This window comes from Dicentrarchus labrax, unplaced genomic scaffold, assembly GCF_905237075.1.
Source record: "Dicentrarchus labrax unplaced genomic scaffold, dlabrax2021, whole genome shotgun sequence".
Lineage (NCBI taxonomy): Eukaryota > Metazoa > Chordata > Actinopteri > Moronidae > Dicentrarchus > Dicentrarchus labrax.
The window spans coordinates 31023916-31046517 of NW_026136704.1; the positions used below are offsets into that span (position 1 = coordinate 31023916).

A 22602-nucleotide genomic window follows, 5' to 3' on the forward strand; every position below is an offset into this window, starting at 1 on the left:
TTACCGCTATCTCTCCCAAAGAATGTCATGTTATATCTGCAACTACCCACACTCTTCTCCCTTATACTGTGTCTGCTATTCATATTCATTAGTCAGTTACAATTCTATAACACATCATACAAACCTCTAATATTCATTACTTTATTTCTGTTATTAGTATTCCCTTAACAGCCCTTTATCAATGTAAGCATAATCAATGTAAGCACAAGTATACCTATTGCTATTCTAGTTAATAATCATATAGTTAAAAGTGGAGTATAAATCATAGAATATCGCAACAATAATCACCTAAATAAAGGAATAATTGTTAATTATTGTTATCTTTAGAATAAGCTGCTTTTTATCTACAGTAGCCCATAATGGACACACTGGCTCTAGATTGGGCCCCTGGTGTTTTTCGCAAGTTTCTCCTCCTGTTGTTTCTCCTACACACTTCACAGCCCGTTCTCATGGTCATCAAATACAGACAACAGTGCTCAGTTAGTTTCAATCTGCAATTTCACCTCTAGATGCCACTAAATACACACTGGTCCTTTAAATGTGACAAAAAAGTAATGTGAAGAGATTCACACTAACATTTTCAGACACAGTAAAACCTTTGATCTCTTAAAGATAAGGAAATCAGACTGAACTGAAATGATCGACAGGTCTGATATTCGTGCACAAAAAGTGTACAAACGCTCAATTGTCTTTGAATAATGTGCTGTAGTACTTACTGTCTAGGAAAAGGTAGAATGAAATGAATGAAAGTATTATAATATGGGTATTGTAGTCCAGATGCCATTCTTTGAAACGGTTCAATCTCTGTAGCATTTCACATCTTGTGCTGTACTGACCGGCTATCTTTATTTTATTTTATAGACACGTTCCCAATTTTTGGTTTCTTTTTTTTACTGTAACTTTTCTGATTGTAAATGCAACTGTCATCTGGTATTAAAACTTGGAAAAAAAGTTTGGTTGTTGGTGGCACTGTCCGTGGTGGTTCTCCATCATCAAATTTGACCTTTTTTATAGTGTACACTGAGGTGCAGCTGACTAAACACAGCCAATGAACCACAAGGCTGTCAACTACACTACACTGCGTTGGCTCTTGTGGGGATATTTAGAACAAACTCTCAATTAGAAACTTCTCTAAATAGCACTTGATGAGAAAAAAGCTTTTCGGTTTGCCTTTTTTAACTCCTAAAGCGAAGCTGGACCCACCAAGCTTCTGTCTACATTAGCAGTTAGCTGTGTCAATGTGTAGTCAGTGTGGACCCACATTAGATTTTTGCCAAGACCAAATAAGCTAGATGTTTTATCAGTCAAGTCACGTGATGATATAACTGTTATGCTATTTACAGGAATATCCTTGTCCTGATACAAGTCAGCATATAAATATACCAGTATACTAGTGAGCAAACAGTGTCCTGTTATCAGATACCAGCGTCAGCTACAAGTAATAGATTTTAAATACAAGAGTTATTCATTCAGTTATCAGTCAAGTCAAAACATGTATTTAATGTTTTATACAAAAGAGAGAGCACACATTACATGGACCATGAAATCAGTACAGCAAGTAAAGATGTTACACAGACAAAACAGAAACTAGTAAACACCACCTAAAAAGCAACACAACAGGAAAAGAAAGTAGCATATCAAATGGAATGATTGGCACTGTTAAAATACCAGTGTATCTGTTCATCATACAAACAAGACAAAACCAGTGCAGGTTAATGGATGAAGGGTTCACATCAAAAAGAAGACATACAAAGTGACAAAAAAATGAGAGAATTTAAACAGAAATAAGATGAGTGCTCTGTTTTAGTGGAGGTAAGGCCACTGGGTTGGGTGAGGGCATTTCAAATAATCCAAATGTTTTAATATGTCTGGTTTTACAGTATGATGTGTTCTGGGGAAAACAACTTACTTGTCCCGGTGAGTACTTTTTTCTTTAACTAAAGATTTGTTACTCTGTGTAAACTCAGAAACTTCAAACAAAATTATAGACGAGGGCCCGTAAGTGTAAAAGCTGTCAGGAATGATTTGAAGACTTGAGTAAAAACATTGTTACACAGAACTTGGAGCCTTTATATAGTATATATGAGTTAAGAGTAACTTTTAGTACATTTATTACACATTAAAGTGGGATTCTTCAGTGCTGACTGAAAGGTCCAAAATGTAAAATAACTACATAATGCATCACTGACTCAAACAGACCTTTTTCACAGCAGCCATTTTGATTAAATCACTGTGTATTTTGAGTCATTTTAATGCACTAGAATGCCAGTCTTGGGAGATCTGTGAAGTCATTTAGATACAACAGTTGTATGCAAGACAATTTTAAGAAACTGTGAGAAAAGTGTAATGTGTTAATTTCCCTTTTAACACAAAGATGGAAAATCAAGACCTCAGAGTTATAAATGCAGTTTCCAGCATGTATTAGGACAGTAACATTTGTAACAGCAAAAAACTACACGACTTGAGCGTGATAGTAGTTTAACACAATAGTCCAGAGGACCACTTACTAGCTTTTTCTTGAGCTTTTCAACTGCATCTCTGACTTTCATCAATGTATAGAGTACTGACCTTTTTCACAGCAGCCATTTTGCAATTAAATAGTAGGATAAACAGGCGTTATCAATGACACTAATTAAGGCTCTGTTCCATTTAGTGTAGCAGAGCCTGCAAAACATCAGCACGCTGACTGTTTAACCTGAATGGAATGGAACCCGAATTAGTATCGTTGGTAAAACCTGTGTTTACGATCAGTGTGCTTTGCAGCTAACAGATTTACGTTTTGAAATGAGTAAATCAAGCTGATGTATGTGAATGACTTATCTTCAACCACTTTTATTATCACATGATAAATGTGCTAACTCCTTCCTATAATAAAGACTGAGATGCAACTAAAAGCCCCAGAAAAAGGTAGAAAGTGGACTACAGGAATGTAACAAAATCCCCATAAGAACAGCAGCTGCACTCCACAGGAATGCTGGGTAATGCAGTCTCAATAAAAACAGAGAAATAATAAAAAGGCATGAAATGTAAAATTAAACACACACAGCTGGAAATAATCTACAACATTAAACATTAGAGGTGTAAATGTAAATCATTAATTATTAAAAAACAAAACCTCCTTATTAAACCTTTACACACAGTATAGGCCATAAATAACAAACATCTGGGCTGTGACCCAAAACACATACAGGTCTGTCTCTACTCTGTCACACATAACGATAATAGAGTTTTAAATAAATGAGCTCAGGTTCCTAAACACCACGTCAGTTACACTGTTAGGTTACAAGGCCAGAGAAACAGATAAATGTCTTTCTAGACCCAAACAAGAAGGAATCTTTCTGAATATTATTCAAAGTGATGAAAAGATGCACTGTTACTGGTTTTCTACGATAAACTTACAGCCAATACTCTCAGGATGCTTTAGACAAGCAAGGAACAGGACTAAATGTCTATATTTTCACTAAAGTTCCTGTGACACACACAAAAACCCTAAATTGTTGGATGGATGAAAACTTTGATATCACTGGTGAGTCAATAAATGTGTTAGAATGAGACACAGGGAAGGTCATGTGATGTAAAGACTGCTCTTAATAACTAGCTAGGGCTAACTGGAGGTTGACCAGGGTTTCTGCAGTGTTCAACAGATTTAATGTGAGACTTTTAAAGACCTTTTTAATAAAATTTAACAATCATACCGGTCAAAGATAGGTGGGAAACCGGTAGGAACAAAAAGGCCCACATTTATCTATTTAAGAGGAAATAGATAAAGTAGTTGGATAAAGTAGTCAGTAAACATGCTGTCTCTTATTTCCAAAGTGGTATTTATCATTTATTCACAAAGCTGAAAGTTGAAAAGTTGTCTGTTTTCACTTTAAGCGCATGTATTTATTGACATTTATATTAAATTTTTGTCTGTACTTCCCAATAATTACTAAAATTATTCAATCAAGGTGGATAAGCGACATAAAATTGATGGATTGATTGATTGATTGACTGACCAATTAACTTGCCCATTAAAGACAATACTTGCAGTTTATAGATGCTTTTGTTCAAGTCACAAGAACATTTGACTGTTTTTAGGGAATAAGGTCCTCGTCAAACATTAAGGAAGTGAACATCTGCTGCCACTTGGAGTCACTGCAACATTTACAAAGGCGTCCTGGATCTTTAACAATAACAGCAGCACTGACTGAATGCTGTATTTCCGTACAAGCAGTCTGACTATTGAATCCTGAGCCAAACCAGGAGGACCGACCTGTTGGACGGAGAGTTTGGAGGTTTCAGAGGTAGTCATCCTCACTGGACGGCTCGTCCTCATCCAAGTTGTAGCTGTAGTGGTAATAGTTGCTGGGGCCCTCGCCGGGGTCGTCGCTGCTGGCAGCCGAACTCTCCCCAGTGAGCTTCGACCCTTCTGAGCTAGCAGAAGGACTGCGGCTCATCCTCCACAGCTGGTAGGCAAAGGTCCGCCCCCAGCTGCAGGGCTGGCCAATAGGGCGCAAGAGCCGGATGAGCTCAGTGGCCTCCTGCCAGTAAGAAGTTCACTTGCTGTTGCCCCGCCCGGAGCGCTGCTTGTTCATGGTGGTCAGCATCTGACTGATGTAAGAGGTCAGCAGGTCGTCCATCTTGTAGCCCTGTAGGTATAATGGACACACACACACACACACACACACACACACACACACACACACACACACACACACACACACACACACACACACACACACACACACTCTCTTTCGTTATTCTAGTTCCACATGAATGTGTTTCAGATTTGTATGGCCGTCCACTGACAATGTTTAATATTTTACTTGATAAGTCATGGTAAAGTTTGTACATTTCAATATTCACCACTCTGTTGGTTTCTCTTCCCTAATAGAAATACTCGTTTCATTAAATATTGAATTTCACTTGCTTCCACATTTTCTTGATGTTGTTGCACTGATGAAATTGTTGCTGTGATCATACTGAATTTATTATGTGAGCCGTTGTAGCAGACAACAGGTTTCCATTCATGCAGGCTGCGCCCCATACTGTAAATACAAGAGTGAGCGTGTGTGTGTCTGTGTGTGTTACTGCCACCCACCAGCGAAGTCTCACACAGCAGTTTGCTTCCTCTAACCAGGTTGCCGATGGTGATGTGGAAGTAGGTGTTCCCACTGCTCCAGTTGGAGATCTTGGTGAAGGGGTGGGTGGTCAGGATGTCCTGCCCAAATACACAGAGAGGGGGTAAGTCTCAGAGGTCTCTGACTGACTGACCCTACAAGGCCCCTACAAGGAACTTTCATGTTGTGTGGATTCTGACGGCCCCTGTGGTCAAATGGTGTAGTGTTTCCACCACCTTGTTTCATTGATTTCAATGGGAATTCAACCAGTTGACAGACATTAAAGAATCACTATGCAGAAATAGAAATCTTCTCACTGATGCTCTTGTTTGTTTGTGTAGATCATATAGAAGCATCAGTATTAAATTGAGACTGTTTCATAACCAGTTAGTACGTTTAAACAGTAAATGTATGTAGCATCAAGGGGAAAAGAGAGAAACACAGTACAGGTAACTGCAGGTGAATGTTTACCATGTGCACATCAAACAAGTCCAAACCAAGCATTAAAATAAATCCTTTAACATCAGACAGAACAATAAATATTTCTATACAAACACAAACCTTCGTCTTTGGATCGATCAAGCTGACTCCATGCTTGTTGATGGCGATCAGCAGGATTTCTGGGAAGTTGGGCTCTGTGGTTTGCTGAAGACAAAAGACATCCAAATATTTATTGATCATCTATCATATCTTATCAATTTGACATGTACAGCAGTAATGTTTCTGTGAAAATGAACTTAAATATGTGTTTTCAGGTGGGCTACACGAGGAGGATACAGAAAAAAAGAGCATTGATTGATTTTATTTTTCCTGAATACTGCCTAAAGAAAAATCAGCAAGCTCTCAACAACACAATATAAGGACCATTAATAATTACACAATGGGAGATTTGTGTGATTTTAACAGTCCCCTCTGGAGATTAGAGTGTAAAAGCAGCAGGGGGTCTCGTGGTGACGTGCATCACAGGTGCATTGTTCCATTTAATAAAATGGATGTAAAAAACGCTTTCTGTGTGGATTTCCCATGAGACACGAGGAAAAGATGTGCGTGAAAGAGTAAGACAACCAAAACAATTCAGCAGGACCAAGTAGGACAGACTGGAAGTGACAGGCTCCGGTGTGTTTACCTTGACCTCAAAGAACGCGGAGCCAAAGGTTGGCCATTTGTAGATGATCTTCAGAAATATCAGTTTGGCCTCTTCCCTTGATTTACCAGCCTGCTTGTTGAAGTACGCAACCACAGACTGTAATCAGACAAACAGAAAATTGGGTTTAAAATTGTCAACTCCAACTCCAGTTGATTGTGTGTCCCAGTTAAACTTTCATTCATCCTATCAACTTCTGAATAAACACCTTCAGTATTTCATGCAAGTAACTTGTGGAAAATAATGTGTGACAACGTTTGCAGGCTACAGTTTTTTCAATGCATAAATACATATTTAATCAACATTTGATATCTTCTGCTACTATGAATATATTTATTTGTACACTGAGCATCTTTGGCACAAATTTCATTCAGGATGAATTCATTTCAATCTCATTTTCTGGTTGTAACTAGAGGTTGTGAACATTGATTACGCTGACACACACAACTGTTTCGGTCTCTTCAACCTGCTGAGCTTACCAGGATCTTTTCAGGTTTGTTTTTGAGTTATTTATAATTTTAGTAACTTTAAAAAGTTGAACACGTAACATAGGTTCACTAAGAGGTCTGAAAGGATTCCTATTAAAGTATTTAATTCTACTCAGTTTGGAAAGGATGCATTCGTGAAGCACAATTTATGTTAGTGTCTTTCGTTTGGTCCCTTATGTTTTAAAATTCTTCAGTAATCTCTAGTTAGCTCAGGTTGCCCCTGTGTCTGATGCCTATTATATTCTAATGTTTAAAAACAGAGATGCATTAATGTGTCTTAATATTGTTTATTGTTGTAAATGGTTGTTTCCTTACTAAGATTTCTTCAGTAACATGTATCTTCAATATTGTTTTAGTAAGACCTAAGATATTTTTATATATTTTAATAAAACAATATTTACTATATGTCGAGTGAATTATCATTTCTAAAATATCTAACATTTACAAAGTTACACGTAGAATCCGACTGGAGATACAGCGAGGTAAAGGAAAAAGTTCAATATCATAGAACCACAGAAAGGACAATTTTGCAGGTTTACCCTTTTCCAGTCATCTGGTGACATCTGACGAATGAGATCCTGAGGAACCAGCTCCCGAAGCATCTTGGGAATTGTAGTAAAGTGGGATTTGTCATCCTCAAACTTGACGCGGTAGATGAGCGCTGCAAGCTGGAAAACCTCTTCTCGTGAACACTTATGGTAGCCACGCAGGTACTTAGGCAGCTCCTGATTAAAAGAAGAGAACGAGGGAGAAGAAGTGTTGCCATTACACACACAAAGGTGCAAATAGAGTATAAATCAAATATAAAGTAGAATCATTTCAACATTGTTGGAAGCAAATTGATGAAGATAGAAGTAGCAGTTAATAATTTTGTTAATTTAAAATAAACTAAAACCTTGGATGAGTGTCTGTGTCAGGTGGAACAAAGTGTTACTGCCTGAAACCCTATTTTCTCCTGTTTCTTAGTATAAATCCCGTAAGACGGACCTGGTAGTAGTGAAAGATGGAGTCGGCGAAGGAATCCTTCCCTGGAACCGTGTTGGTCCACAGCTTCTTCATGAAGAACACCTGATAGGTCAGAGAGGGAACGATTCCTGCAAGCCGGGAGGGAAGAGGGTGAAATATTCGTTTTATTCAGTGTGCAGTGCAGGTTTGTGACAGCCTCCTTCATAAAAGTCATGATATTTCAGAAATCCTGCAGTTTGCAATTGAGCTATTCATAAATAACAAAAATAAGATCTAACATAATAATAACAACAACATTATAACCTTTATGAAGGGAGGATTTATTACAGGACTGGTGTATTAGACAGCATTGGTTGGGCTAGGTGTACCTAATAAACTGTCTGAGTGTATAAGTGAGTAAGTCATGTGTTCCTCTTTTAACATAACTGTTAGTTTCTTCAGTGCAGCTGTAGTTTAATGCGAATATAACTGCACAACTTTAATCAAACGCCAAGGAGAGGACATCCATAGTCTCACAATTATCAAACAGGTTTCAAAGTCCATTGTGTGTATGTGTCTCTCATTAGGCTATTTGTCTAAACTGATGCAGGTACCAACCGTCTTTAGCTGGTCGAGATTTCTTGATCCAGTCCGTCAAATGTCTGACAAAGTCAAAGAAGAAGTCTCCCTCTGGCACACTGATCACCTGTAGAACGACACACACACACACACACACACACACACAGACATATCAACTTGAAATCTTTCTGTTGAAAACAAAACCGAGATATCCACTCATGAGTGGATTGAAGAGAGGATACCGGTTTAAGGAAGGCAAAATAACCTAAATCCTCCTCCTCCTGTCATTCTGATACTATTCTGATAAACTGGGACGAGCCTGCTGTAAAAGCAGTGACAGATTTTGAACATTTGGTTCTGCTTCTGAGAAACAACCATTGACCTCTGACCTTGTCTGAGATCTTGACGAAGAGGCTGAAGCCTTCAGGAGATTTGAGCAGCAGTCTGGTTGAGATGTTCTGGCAGAATTCCTTCGCTTTGGTGCTGGACTCCACCTCGAACGCCTGCAGGTTTGAGACACAAACAGTTTTCAAACGACACTCTCTCGTCTATAAGTGGACCTTTATATACCGACATGTGTTTCATACCTCGTCTGTGTCGTCAGGGAAGTAGACCTTGTGGAAGATCTGCGTTGTCTTATGTTGGATGGCCTCCACTTCCACCAAATGAGGAGGATACTTCCTGGATCCATTACTGTCACCATGACAACAAAGAGAAAGGTCAGTCCAGTTGTGTGTCAGAGGAAGTAAGCTTTGTTTAAAATAAGTTTAAAGTTGTTTTGCCTGAAACAAGTCACTGACTAACTGTTGCTGAGCTTCCCTATTTTCTCAAGTTTCCAAGGTCTGTTTTTATTTCACTTGTTTTCATAATGCCAGTTTTCATCACAACAAACAGTCAGTTGTGTGATTGTCTGTCTGCTCATTCAGACCAAAGCATTATTCAATTGCATAACCGGCTCTCCTCTGTGTGCCAAAGACAAAGACACTCTGATGAAAACTGGCATTATGAAATAAAATGCTCTCTTTGGACAATCAGTATTGTATAAAAAAAAGAAAGAAAACACCTTGGAAAAATTACATAATCATTTATTGAGGATTTATTTATCATTTATCGTTTTCAATATTCACTAGGTTGTTTAAGTTTTATGGTTATACCTCTGTATTTATTTATTCCTATTATTTCATCAGGAGAGGTTCCTTATTTAATACATTTTGTTTCCTGCATTTATTAGACAGTAAAGAAGGTGACAGGAAATTAGGGATGATGTGCAACAGAGATTGCTGGCCAGACTCAAACCTGTGATGTTGAATTTTATGATGAGCATTTTAAAACTCTGAGACATCAACATGTCACTCTGTAAACTAATGAACAGTGCAATTTGTTTACATTATGTCTCCCTGCTGGCTCAACTGGTAATCAAATACATACACCAGCACCAGTCTGCCCACTCAGAGGCTTTAAGGTTGAAGGAGCATTTCTGATGTAATATGTCTTTTACTTCACGGAATATCGTCAGCGTATGTGCACTGTAGTTTTTAAGTTTCAACGTCAAACACGTACTGGGTCACCAGTGGCTTCCAAACTTGTTGTGATGACCCAGTTTATACAATTATACAATGTGCAGGTGTTATACTGAGATTTAAGATGACCACAGAGAAACCTCCCCCTTCAGCAGATTAACTTAAACATCCAACAATAAGCATATTATTTAGTGAACTTAAACAGGTGACAGGCTCATGTGAACCAACTCTCATTAACCTGAAGTTCTCAATAACAAGAACGAGTTTTACCGTAGAGCTTTGTGCAGCCTCTGCATGCAGTCTACCGAGAGCGGGTGGTGTTTCTTGGACTGGAGGAAGCGCTGGATGTGTGGCAACAGTACGTTACTGGGAGGAAACAGACCAGTACACAACCACAGCAGCTCCCAGCCTTTCTCCTCACTGTACCTGCAAGAGCACAAAACTCATGTTCAGCTCCTGCATATAAAAATCTGCTCTGTCTGAATGATTAACATCTTCATCAGTCTGTGTGTTAGCTCCCTCTGCAGGTTTTAAAGACCATTATGACTGCAATTTAAGACCTTTTTCACATCCATACTGGCAACAAAAAGTACGAAGAAAATAAGTATTGGTTCCATGTCAGTTTCATTTTGTAGTTGTTACAGCATGATCAATACACATTCTTTACATTTAAAAGCGAGACTGAAAATTGTATAATTTTATAAAAAAAAATGTTTTGTTATTTTACACCTTAGTAGTAAATTTATAAAAGATCCAGTGTGAATTAATGGAAAAGTTTTGAGATACAAATGAACACCAAGCTATTCTCAGTACACTGATCAGAGCAATCGTAATTTTACACACTTGACGTGGTTGTCAGTGAGCTGTTTGATGATCTGACAGTAGATCTCATCTTTCAGAGGTTCGGCCTTCAGCGCTCCTTCAAAGATCTGGTCTGTCAGCTCATTGACTGAGCGCGTCCTTTTGGATGGGTAGTCGCCCATGTACTTCATCATAGGTGGGACAAACGTCAAGGAATAAAACAACTTGATTAGCTTGAATGCAAATGTATAATGTACATGAATATCTGGATGTGACACAGAGAGTTCAATTCTGAAATGTCTGTGCTCGTTGAAACAAAGCTGCAGCCGAACCTGTAAGATTATAGATTAAAATAAAAGATTTAACTACTTATGTTGCTGCTTTTTATTCTCAGGGTTTCTGCAGGTTTGAATATGTTCAATTTAAAACATTATGAAGACCATGAATGCAGTTTAAGCTACCTATTTTACATCCATACTGGCAAAAACTTTATACAAGTAACATTAATTTAATTAATCCAGTTCATTTTTAAACCCTTTAAATCTTAATCTCAGATTATTGGATTTTACTTGAACTGGTAAATGCAGAGTTAACCGAGTCAGTTTGGTAACCAGCTTTATAAATGTTGAAATGGTCAAGACAGTTGGTCTTAAACTGCGTCACATCAGCTGTTTAAAGGATATCTATGAAAGACATGCAAGCGTCCTGAGCCAGTTCCTCATGGCTGACGACCTTCTTCAGCAGCGGCAGCTTGAGCGGCTCTCTGGTGCAGCTCCACATCTTGTCCTTCCCACGATTCTTGGTGACCATCACTCTGCTCAGGGTGTGTTTGGGGGGAGGCCTGGAAGGAGTGACATGTTGAAATGTTGATTAAAACTGAATTTGCAATCTAAGATGATGCCAGGAGGTAAGGTCAATAACATTGGAATTGGAACACATGAATGGATTTTTATTGTATTTGTATTTGCTGTGGCACAAGTAAAAACACACAGTACACAAACGGAGTAAAAGCACACACATAGTGGCTAAGGATGTAACAATACAATCAACTTATGATTTGATACAATTCACAATATGAAGAAAAGATTTTCCCAAGATAAATTATTCCTTTTATTTCTCCAACAAAACTCTAAAAAAAAATATTTTCTCTAATATTTTCTTTATCAAATTATAGCGTTAGGGTTAGGCATAAACTGTGCAAAACAATTAATATTTAATTTTCTTTGTAAAACTGAAGCTGATGTCTTTGTGCCTTGAAGTGATGTAAGACATTGATCAAGCAAAGTCAAAAGTAGATAGTGCTCTCTGCTGTTTAAAAAGAGTATCAGGATTAATTTCTCATCCCACTGATTTAAATCTTAAATTTAGTTTACACAGAAGAATAATCTAAAACAGTAAGAAAGAAACTGAACTGCTACATTACTGTGCTTTTGTGTATGTGAGTGTGTGTGTACCTGCGTGCTTTGTGTTTGTAAGAATGTGTACCTACCTGTGTATATTGTATATGATTATTGTGTGTACCTGAAGTAGTCGTAGGAGAACTCCTCCAGTGTGTAGGGTTTCATCTTGTCGTCACTCTCTGGCATGACGAGCTGCGAAACACGAACCGACTCCTGACGCTGATCCGGTGTCATGGTTACCAGCGCCTGATTGGTTAGATTACTGTACATTAGATTACATTGCATTCATTTTACAGATATTCTTAGCAGAACAGATTAAGTGGTCCTGAAACTACTGAACTTCTGGTTAAATTACATTTTACTTATACTATTTTTAAAATACTTTTAGAATTAAAAACACTCAAATTAAGTTTCAGCAGCTGTGACACTCACACACTGTGCGTTCTGCCAATAACACGGAACAACTTCCTCTCCATTAAAAATAACGAGAAGAGGAGGAAGTCAGTGCTGGGAAGACGAGTCTCCTGATAAAGTTCATGTCATTAAAGCTTTTTTAACTCACTACTATTTCTTGCGGAGGTCGGGTCATGGTGGGCAGGACGTAGACACAGTCAGCCGGGAAATCTCCTCTCTGATTGGTTCGTTCGTTGATGCCGTGTGCCCAACCAGAGTTCAGGACCTGCTCGCCGGTGTCCTGGTCCAGCAGGATCAGGTCTCCCTTCAGGAAGCTCAGGAACGTTGACTCCTCCCCGGCTGTGGAAGGACGAGTTGTACTGAGCTGAGATGATTACTGCCATTTCTACTTATTGCTCGTATTTAAAGTACTAATAATAAGTAATATGATCTCTCCAACGTATAATGTACACATGCACTCCTCAAATTAGTCATCTCCTTTCCCGTTCATTTCTAGGCTTTTGAGGAACAAAACCACCAGAACATAAAAGAAGAATGTTTCCATCACTGTTCAGGCCTTACTGGGGTTGGGGTTGTCCTGCAGCGCCACCACAAACTTCGACCTCTTCCTCAGGCCTTCCAGGAAGGTCACCACCAGGTCGCGGATGTCCTCTGCGTTGTTGGAGGTAAAGGTGTACTCTTCTCCTTTGATGGTCGCCAAAGTGAAACTCTGACTCTGCAACTTCCCTCCCCTTAAAGAACAACAAGTCCTTTAAATCAAAAACAACAAAATCTCCAGAATGTCACACATAAGCATTTTCTGATTTGATGTCCTTCAGCAGGACGCGTCGTTTTGTAAGTTCCCCCCAAAAACTGTTACAATAACAAAAGTTAGTTAGGGAAAGATCGTGGTTTGGGTTAAAATAACTACTTGGTTTCCTTTAACCATGATGTTGAAGGCTCTTTAACCTTAACCAACGTAACCAATTCGTTTTTGAAAGAAGAGACAAAGGGGACGATATGCTAAGGAAGGCAGGTTGAAATGTAAAAGTAAAATAATCAAAAAGTGCAGAAATGGAAACACATACCAGAGACAGGAATTTAGGAGGAGGCAGGAAGTACATGAAGGAGGAGGTAAATAAAGAACAGGGAGAGATACCAAGGTTAACTGTTAAGGAACTAGAGCTCCCAGAATGCCTCACCGGCTGCTGGAAACTGCAGTGATTTCTGGGAAGGAGAGCTCTAAGAGGACCTGCTCCTGTTCGTCCACAAAATAAACTCCAGTCCAGTTGACGGCGACGATCAGGTCGTTTTTAGGTAGACTGGGACCTGAGAGGAAGAGAGGAACAGAACAAAGTTTTACACCTGCTCTGCTTCAGTACAGATTATAGATCTGTTCAATAGATCTGTATCGCAGACTGTAACTTGTAGAAATAACATAAATAGAAAGGTACATTTGGTTTATTACAGTGAGAGCAAAAAAGAATCTACAGTCTAGTTAGTTTGTGAAAGACCACAGGTACAGAAAGTCTGACGTGATATTAAAAGACTGATAACAGAGACTTTACAGCTGTTTTCATTATTTTTCCTGAATGAGATTCACTTGGAACAGAAAATAATAAGAAAAGAACAGAAGAAAATAAGGAAAACCTTTAAGTTCTTGAAGAAATAATAAACAAAGCTGCAAAGCATTTCTCTTAATGATTCAGATTCTACATATCATATCATTTTATGATTAAATATGAATAATCATGTCATTCTTGTTTCCACAAGTAGTTTTTAGTTTTTGTTCTGTTATTTTTTCTTTCTTGCCTTTATGGTCGAGTCAACTGAGCCACACACGTATCCATGATATAATGATGATCATGTTTTATATGTGAGATGACTTCAATGTATTAACCCAATACCTGGCAAATTAAATGTACAATGAAAGTAATTCATACAAATCCAAATGATTCTCTTTGTTGTGTTTTGGATGATTGGATATTGATCGGTACATCCTCCCTGCCTATTATCACATGTTTAGATGTAAAAGAGATTGTAGATGCTCACCTGAGAACTTGAAGGCTTCGTAGAAACGAGAGAAGAGCAGAGGCCACTTGTGGCGAGCAAAGTCCACCACTTCCTCTTTCACCTTCTGAGGGTCAAACCTCTTCTGGCTGTAGATACCCTGAGCAGAACAGAGAGGTATTTTACTATGTTACTGTGTCAAAGGAGTAATAGCTATGAGGTGTCTTGGTGGCAGATGTTTTTACATACAGTCAATGTATATGCAAATATATGCAAATTGATTTATATGCTCCAATATGAAAGCAAACTCAACCAAGAATAACATTCCCTGTGGCTCATCAAAAACTGTTCACAGAATATTAAAATACCATCAGGATTCAGGCAAGATTGATGGATTGATTGCATTAGTGTTGATGTTGGGATGTTGATGAGCACCTTTTTGTGTGCAGCCATGATGAAATGAGTCCATTTCTCCACCGACCGGGAGCTGCTGATCTCCCTGTCGGGGATGTAGGAGGGGATGAGGCTCAGCAGGCGCTCCAGAAGGATCTCTGAACCGTAGTCAACATAATACTGCTGAGAGGCCAGTTCTGCCAGGTCATCCTGGGGACACGGAGAGACAGATACTGGTAACAGAAACATGTAGAGGCAAGTTGTATCTATTGTACCTGAACACCATGTTGTTTTATCCTACATTTTCAAGGGCTAAGATTGAATCTTTGGACAGAGACAGGCTAGCTGTTTCCCCCTGTTTATAGTCTGTGCGCTAAGCTAACTGGCTGCTGGCTCCAGCTTCATACTTGGCACACAGACATGATCAATCTATCTATCTAACTTTCTACAAGAAAGCAAATAAGCAGATTCCCAAAATATCAAACTGTTGCTTTAAAATAAAGAACAAAACAAAGAGAGACGCACCCTGTCACAGCGGTATTCTCCGAACTTGACTCCCCTGACGGTTTGTTGGTAGATGAGGTTGGTAGCAACCTGGTCGTCAGCGGGGCAGTGCCAGGGCGTGAAGATCTCCTTCCTGAAGAACAACCTCCAGGGGGCGTTCCTCTCCTGGGCTCCCTGCTCCTTCGCGTACTGCTCACACTGCGACACGGCATCCATCACATGGTCGTTCCCACTGCCTAAAGAGGAGACCTGCAGGAGGAGAAGATACATTTAACACTTCCTCAGGTTGTTTGAGTCTTTGTTTTAGGGTTAAAGATTCCCTCCAGACTTGTTATACGTACTTATAAGTAAATATTCATTTAAATTATGGTCCCGTGTATAACATCTAGTGGTGAGATTGCAAATTGCAACCAACTGAATACTCCTCGCCTAACCCCCCCCCCTTCCAAGCACAAACCGTTCTGGTTCATAACTATGAATATTATATTCCATTTCTGCCAATAGATCCTTCTAAATGTTGCACACTGGACCTTTGAATCAAAATTTCTTTACCTTATCAAACAGTGCGATGTACAGTGAGAACCCGAAGCGGTCCCGCAGGTTGATTTTGTCGGACAAGGCGCTGCAGAGCTCCTTGGCTGTGGTTGCCGAGTCCGTCAGCAGTGTTTTGGTCGTGCCGTCCATAAACGTCACCGGTAGCATGATGGGCTTCTTCGACTTGGTGGCCTGGATAGAGATTTCAGAACTTTGGTCGAGTTGGTGTCCAACTGAAATGTCTGTTTCTTTCCATCTATGGAATTATTTTTAAGGTTCCTCTCATCATTTACAAAACACTTCACTGTCTCGCGCTCGACTACTTCAGGAACAGAAGATCAGTCAAGTCAATTGTATTAACTCTAGTGTCATACAGAGTAACCTACCAACAGTCAGGTTTCAAACAGAATACGCACCTAGGTTTACGTAAGAGATCTGAGTGAAGCTAAAATACTAATTTTATTTTAAGGCCAACAGAGATTATTTCCAGGATATCATTTAAATCAGGTGTTTCCATGACTGGAAAACTAGTCTCTACATTTTCAGATTTTCTAGGACGTTTGGGAATCCTGTTAAAAGTGTGTGTGTTTGTGTGTGTGTGTGTGTGTTTGTACCTGCAGCTCCAGCCAGGACGGGGGTTGTGTTCTGGTCCCGTTGACAAATGTTCGTCTCAGTCTCTCTTCACAGTACGGAGCGTAACCCGGCGGCCCGCTGATGATGAAGTTCCTCAGGTACTTAAAGTAAAGAAACAAACAAAAAAAAGTCCAAATATACTTTTGGATACAAACAAGGTGTGCATTCCTGTGGCAGGATCAAGACAGCATCATCACGAAAAAGTAATTTACTAACAAGTGAAATATAATTGGTACATAGTGTAGATTCCGGTTGTATGCAAATCTAGCAAAACTAGAAAAACAAAACTGCTCACTTGAATTCAATCTGCTTTTTATAAAACAAACAAACAAACAAACCAACTGTCCTTTTAGGATAACTACCATTATCCTAAATGATGAGTACATAATTTCAGACTTCTTCCTTCTGTGTATTTAAATTTAAAACATCATAAAAATCAAAGAAAGTCCGGTCGTTCTGACCTTCACAAACTTGTCTGATGGAGCGAAACAGCCGACACACAGAGAGATGAGGATCCAGCCCCGAGCGTGAGAACTCTTAGACGGGTTCTGACTCAGCTGCTTACAGATCTGACAGTAGATCTCATCCCTAACACACAAACACACCAAGTTACACACAGCTGACTCTTTAAAATCATTTCTAGGCACATTTGGGAAGATAGAAATATCTAAATAAATATGTTTTTCTTCTGTGTTTGTTTCTTTTCCAATAACAGCAAATATATTATTTTTGTTTCATAAATGCAAGAATCAAATTAAAGCTATAAAATATACCTTGATGTATTGATGCATACAATGAATTTATGTGATATTTATTATAGATTTGGAAACTACATTTTGCCAGTGACTCTCCATCATGACCCTCTGTGTGTGTGTGTGTGTGTGTGTGTGTGTGTGTGTGTGTGTGTGTGTGTGTGTGTACCTCAGTGCTGGCCTCAGGATCCCGTTGCCAATAATGAAGTGAAGTTTCTCCAGGTTGGATGTTGGCCGGTCCTCCAGCATGCTGTTGCCGTGGAGACTGTACTCACCATCGTTAAGGCGCTTGGTGACCTGAAATGCATCACACTGTAACTTTTCTAGTTCTGCAACGTCATCAGAAAGGAAGTCAGCTTTTATATTCCCCTTTGTCTCTCTTACCTCCTCAGTGATCTTGGACTTCTTCTTCAGGGTGAGGGACACCAGTTTGTGTCGGACACTGTTCTTCTTGTGGCTGTCAGAGTGCGGCGTCTGCAGACAGGACAAGACAGGAAACAGCTCATAGACCAATCAGAGATGCTCCCGCTCACAGCATGCACGATACATAACAACTGCCAATAATAGAAGGAAACTTTATAAATCATATCTCTCCAACCTGTCCCTTTCCTTACCTCCCCCTCCCCCTGCAGTGCCTGCAGCTCTCTCTTGTAGGTCTTCTTTCCCAGTGTCTCATAGATTTTGGTCATGACAGGGATCTTCTCGCTTCCGTCGCTGATGGCCGTGTGGTACTTGGGCTCCGGCAGATCTCCCATGAACCTCAGCACTGTGATCCACACCGCCAGGGCAGCCTGGTCCAGGACAATCAATGAAAAAAGACTTTTAATGCCGACTTTCCAGCCAAACATGAGCAACTTTCAGAGAAGCAGTAAAAATCTTTGTGGAGTCAGAGGTCAAAGGTAAGCTACCAGCTGGTCTCCCTCGTCGTCGTGGAACAGCAGAGGCTGTTTGAGAGGCCGTCGGACGTATGTGTGCGTTGTGGTGCCCTGGAAATAGGTGGCGGCAAACTTAGCGAACTTATACTCTGATAAATCCTCCTCTTCATCGTCCTCAGGCAGAGGAAGAGCCTCGTCCAGATCCTCCTCCATCAGCTCCTGATGGGTCCGCTCCAGGTCCTGCAGAGGAGGCCGGGACAACCAATTTCACACTTATATATATATATTTTTTTTAAATAATTTTTAGATCACTGAAGACCTCTATAGGGGGTTTGTGGTTTTTGAGTATTTAGTGGAGAAAGGAGAAAATAGTGGATTTTATCTCATACAACTTTTGTCAGCTCACCTCAAAGCCGGCGGGGGCTTGTCCTTCCTGGCCCGGGAAAGAGGCCGTCGTCCCCAGGAAGCCAAACATCTTGTCCACCATGTCGGAGTCGTTGACGGGCTCCAAACGGGCCTTCTCCATCTGCTCCACCATCTCCTTCTTCCTCCGAGCCTCCTCCTTCTCCTTCTTCTCCCGCTCGGCATCCTCTTTGGCCAGCTGGGCCAGACGCTCCTGGAAGAGAAAAATATCACATTCGCTTTGAAACACTGGTGTAATGATGAACTAATATATAATATGAAATAATAGAGACTTGTTCCACACTGCCACCTCTTTGGGTTCCCTAATGAAAATACAGATATGCTGTTTGATACCTACCCTGGATTCTTGTAAACGTAAGAGGAATATTCTCTAAAAGAAACTCAAGATCTTCCTAACTTAAATAAGACATTACATCATGCATTCATTTATAGATGATACATGTACTGAGGTTTTAAATACACCTTTTAATCCCACCTGGTGTTTGCGCTCAGCCTCGGCTTTCGCTTTCTTCGCAGACATCTGATTCCTCAGTTTGGTCTCTTCTGCCAGCCGCATCTTCTCCGCCTCCAGCCGCCGGTTGTACTGAAGGGGGAGAGGAAGGAGTCCAACACCCGGTTACCAAAACACACAGTGGGCTGTTTGTCTTGTTAATGTCTATTATATTATATTATATTATATTATAGGATTATTGCTATGTCAACACGTAAAAAAAGCATTTCATTGTCATCATGTTAACAATTTGAATTAACATCTGCTCTGTGTTATCTGTATCTGTCTCTATCAAACAAACTATAATTAGATAAATACAGCTATAAGTACAACATCGCCTACCTCTCCCTTCAGCCTCTTGTACAGCCGGCGGGCGATCATGCCTCTGGTGTAGGCCTGGATGGTGATGACGGCCCACAGCCGGTGTCTGAACGCCCGGCGTACCAAGAAGCCCCGACAGCGACCCTGGAAGCCAGTGATTCGCTGACGGGCCACGTGATAAGACGCACACAACTTCCTGGAACGAACCAGAGCCTGGAGGCGAGAGAAGCCTGCTCGCATCTGAAAGGAGAAGAAGAAGAAGAAGAAGAAGAAGAAGGATTTGTTTTGAATTTGTTGTGTATGTGTGTGATGTGGGGGTAAAAACAGAGATGCTCCTCACAGCTCCATAGTTCTTCCTGCATTGATATCCTCTCCACGTCTTCTGGATAAACACAGCCGACTTCCTCATCTTCAGGAAGTTAGATCTGATGACAGGAAATAAAAAGTCAGAAATTACTTTGTGTGTTTCAGTTTTGTTGAATCTTCAACTGGAAAAACATTTAACCACCAAGAGAGAAAACGGCATTGCTCTTTAAGATCTAATTTTAGAGAGTAAGACACTGAAATCTGGTTTTCAAGGCCTACCTGTCCTTGAATCCTCGAACCACCTTCTGGATGAGGATGACCTTGTCTGTGATGGCCTTGTCTCTCTCAATCTCCAGCAACATGTCATGGTGATCCTAAGATAAGATAAGATAAGATAAGATAAGATAAGATAAGATAAGATATTCTTTATTTATCCCCCTTAGGAGAAATTCAGGTTGACACAGCAGCAATGGGGCAAAAATAGTGCACAACAGAGAACAAAGAATATCACAAATATTACAAAATACAAAATATAATAGAAGCTATAAAACTATAAATGAAAGTATATACACTATGCATTGTTCAAGTAGGACATGGAGTGCAAAATATGAGCAGAAAATTAAACTTGACTAAAAACTAAAACTAAACTGTATGAGTGGAAATTAAATATAAATAGTGCAAAAGGTTTGTGCGTTGTAGGTAGGAGTTTTAAACCAGTCTCTGCGGGGGTTGGGGGTACTGGGTGCTGTGGCGTTATGGAGTCTGATGGCAGACGGAACAAACGAGCCTCCGAACCGCTTCGAGGCTCGGGGCTGGATCAGTGTAGAGAGGATGAGAGGGGTTGTCCATGATGGCTTTCAGCTTCCCTCTCATCCTCTTCTCAGTCACAGCCTCCACGCTGTCCAGCTCCATCCCCTCCACCAAGCTGGCCTTTCTCACCAGCCTGCTCAGCTAGTTGTTTTTAAAAGGATCCCTTGACCAAGACATCTGAAGGACAATGGGTTCTCCCCCACTTAATGTCAATTGAATGCAGTTTGGGGCAAAAACCAAGCAGTATTTTGCATGTGGTATAAATGTGTTATTTTCTCCTAGTTTATTTCAGTATTTCTGTATTCTGGTGTCCATAAAAAGTATTGGAATTGCATAAATTGGGAATGACTTGAAAGCTGAGACCCATACTTCAAGCACCCCTGCATAAGTCAGTGCCCCAACCCCGTCTGGAAACACCCCTGTTGCCAGAGTCACCTTCGAGGCTGAAAAAAAAGAGCATAAACGCCTTACACATCTTATATCTCTTCCTCCTGTGATCTGTCCATCCATCCTGTCAGGGAAGTGTGGGTACTGCCCTGCCTTCACCCCCCTGCACTTTCTACTTCCTGTTCTGCTTCCTGTCCAGCCGAGCAGAAAGGCCTGATAGAGATTAGCCTCAAGTCCAGAAGAGTTCATTTAGTTACTGATGGTCCCATTTAGAGTAAAACAGACCATAAAGCAGGGTATGCTTTAGGGCGGGGCTACCTTGTGATTGACAGCTCATTCTCAGTGAGTACGTCCAGCTCAACGCACCAAACTCAGATCAAACTGTCAAACAGTGCTGATCAGATATGGATCCAGATTCTGTTACTGCGTTTATCTGGAATATGAGATTGTGTGACCAGGCGAGCTGCCATTGTTTGCTGCTACGGACGAGTCAAAACTGCAGCTCAACTCAGTACGTCACCTCCGCTGGCTCCGACAAACTGTCATGGCGACGACTATAACTCAAGGATTCAAAACAATTCAGTGGGTGACGTCACAATGGGTTCAAGTAAAACACCCACTATAATATTTAGTAATATTTAAATCTTTAAATTAATGCCAAAGACATAAAACTAGATGTTATCAGCCAACTGGAGGCCAAAATAAAAAAATGTTTGCCTTCATCTTCAAATGACTGTGAGTCTGTGTACAGCATGGAAACAAAGTGTAGTGTAAAATGTGTAGAAACCAGCTGCTGAAGGACCAACAGGGGGCGCTGTACAGGAGCCACACACTGTGAAAACAAACTGCTGAGCCTGAATCATCATCAGCCGATATTTTCATTCAACCTCTGGGGAAAGAAGTGACACCGTCACCGTGGCAACCAGCTAACGGACGTGCCTTACCCCTGACTTCTGACATCTGTCCTCACTGGGCGAGAAACCAAACACGCAGCTTTCATCAACAGACATGTGAACTGGAAACAATCCCAGCAGAGCCTCACTACTGGGATGAACTGGGTCATTACCAGTCAGCTTCAGTCAACACTTTCTCCAGGCTGCACCCAAACATCTCACTCTTTCATCACATCGTTCATCCCGTCACCTCCCTTCACTGCAGGAGTACCTTGAGGAAGATCTTGGTCTTTCCCATCTGCCAGTCGTCGTCTCTGCCCAGCACGGCCTCAGCGATCCTCTGACAGGTTCCCCTCAGGTCCTCCTGATGGGCGAGAGACAACAGAATGAGAGAGAGAGAGAGAGAGAGAGAGAGAGAGAGAGAGAGAGATTAACATGTCGTATCTTTGTCTCACAAACAGTGTGTGTGTGTGTGTTTGCCGCATTCACACTCTCCGATGAAAACACCACTAGAGCTCCACTAGTCTCATCAATGAGCCACACTCTGGGTTCCCACTCTTTTTAAGAAATCATTTTCCAGGACCTCTCCAAGACACTTTCCTGGAGTTTTCTCAACAATACAGGACAACACTTGCTGACAAACCTATAATGTACAGATAGGCCTAGTTTACCCTTTTTCCCTAGTTTTATTCCTCCTTTTTTAACGATGTGGGGCTCATGATGAAGTGACGCAGGTTCATTACAGGTAGGTGGTCAGAGTTTACGGGACAGTTAAAATCCTCCATTATTTCCAGGATATTTGATGATTCTAATCAATTTCAAGTGTTTCAAAACCAATCTGTAAATATCCAGGTTTTCCAGGACACACACTGTTTACTGGGTTTGTTTACAACCGCATT

General features: G+C 40.5%; 1 protein-coding gene and 1 long non-coding RNA gene across 2 annotated transcripts in view; one reads left to right on the forward strand and one right to left on the reverse strand.

Annotated features, from left to right (window-relative positions):
• Nucleotides 1-1480: 1480 nt before the first annotated feature.
• myo7aa (myosin VIIAa) overlaps nt 1481-22602 on the reverse strand; it is a 37618-nt gene continuing 16496 nt past the window's right edge. Inside the window, exons 18-49 of the mRNA XM_051399587.1 lie at nt 21975-22067; nt 19893-19987; nt 19648-19732; nt 19329-19547; nt 18972-19079; nt 18480-18689; nt 18107-18313; nt 17813-17989; nt 17583-17672; nt 17368-17495; nt 16908-17034; nt 16428-16547; nt 15832-16005; nt 15301-15528; nt 14818-14985; nt 14425-14542; nt 13575-13701; nt 12955-13124; nt 12542-12732; nt 12101-12225; nt 11263-11420; nt 10622-10775; nt 10049-10204; nt 8846-8951; nt 8648-8761; nt 8298-8385; nt 7722-7828; nt 7274-7459; nt 6229-6345; nt 5664-5747; nt 5084-5203; nt 1481-4631 (exon numbers count right to left, since the gene is read on the reverse strand). Of these exons, the coding sequence (XP_051255547.1) occupies nt 4539-4631; nt 5084-5203; nt 5664-5747; nt 6229-6345; nt 7274-7459; nt 7722-7828; nt 8298-8385; nt 8648-8761; nt 8846-8951; nt 10049-10204; nt 10622-10775; nt 11263-11420; nt 12101-12225; nt 12542-12732; nt 12955-13124; nt 13575-13701; nt 14425-14542; nt 14818-14985; nt 15301-15528; nt 15832-16005; nt 16428-16547; nt 16908-17034; nt 17368-17495; nt 17583-17672; nt 17813-17989; nt 18107-18313; nt 18480-18689; nt 18972-19079; nt 19329-19547; nt 19648-19732; nt 19893-19987; nt 21975-22067 (4443 nt within the window). The 3' untranslated portion in view covers nt 1481-4538. The remainder of the gene's footprint in view (nt 4632-5083; nt 5204-5663; nt 5748-6228; nt 6346-7273; nt 7460-7721; nt 7829-8297; nt 8386-8647; nt 8762-8845; nt 8952-10048; nt 10205-10621; nt 10776-11262; nt 11421-12100; nt 12226-12541; nt 12733-12954; nt 13125-13574; nt 13702-14424; nt 14543-14817; nt 14986-15300; nt 15529-15831; nt 16006-16427; nt 16548-16907; nt 17035-17367; nt 17496-17582; nt 17673-17812; nt 17990-18106; nt 18314-18479; nt 18690-18971; nt 19080-19328; nt 19548-19647; nt 19733-19892; nt 19988-21974; nt 22068-22602) is intronic.
• On the forward strand, nt 17368-19763 carry LOC127363174 (uncharacterized). Its single transcript, XR_007884668.1, has 3 exons — nt 17368-17490; nt 17591-19127; nt 19341-19763. It is a non-coding gene; the product is annotated as an uncharacterized LOC127363174 (long non-coding RNA).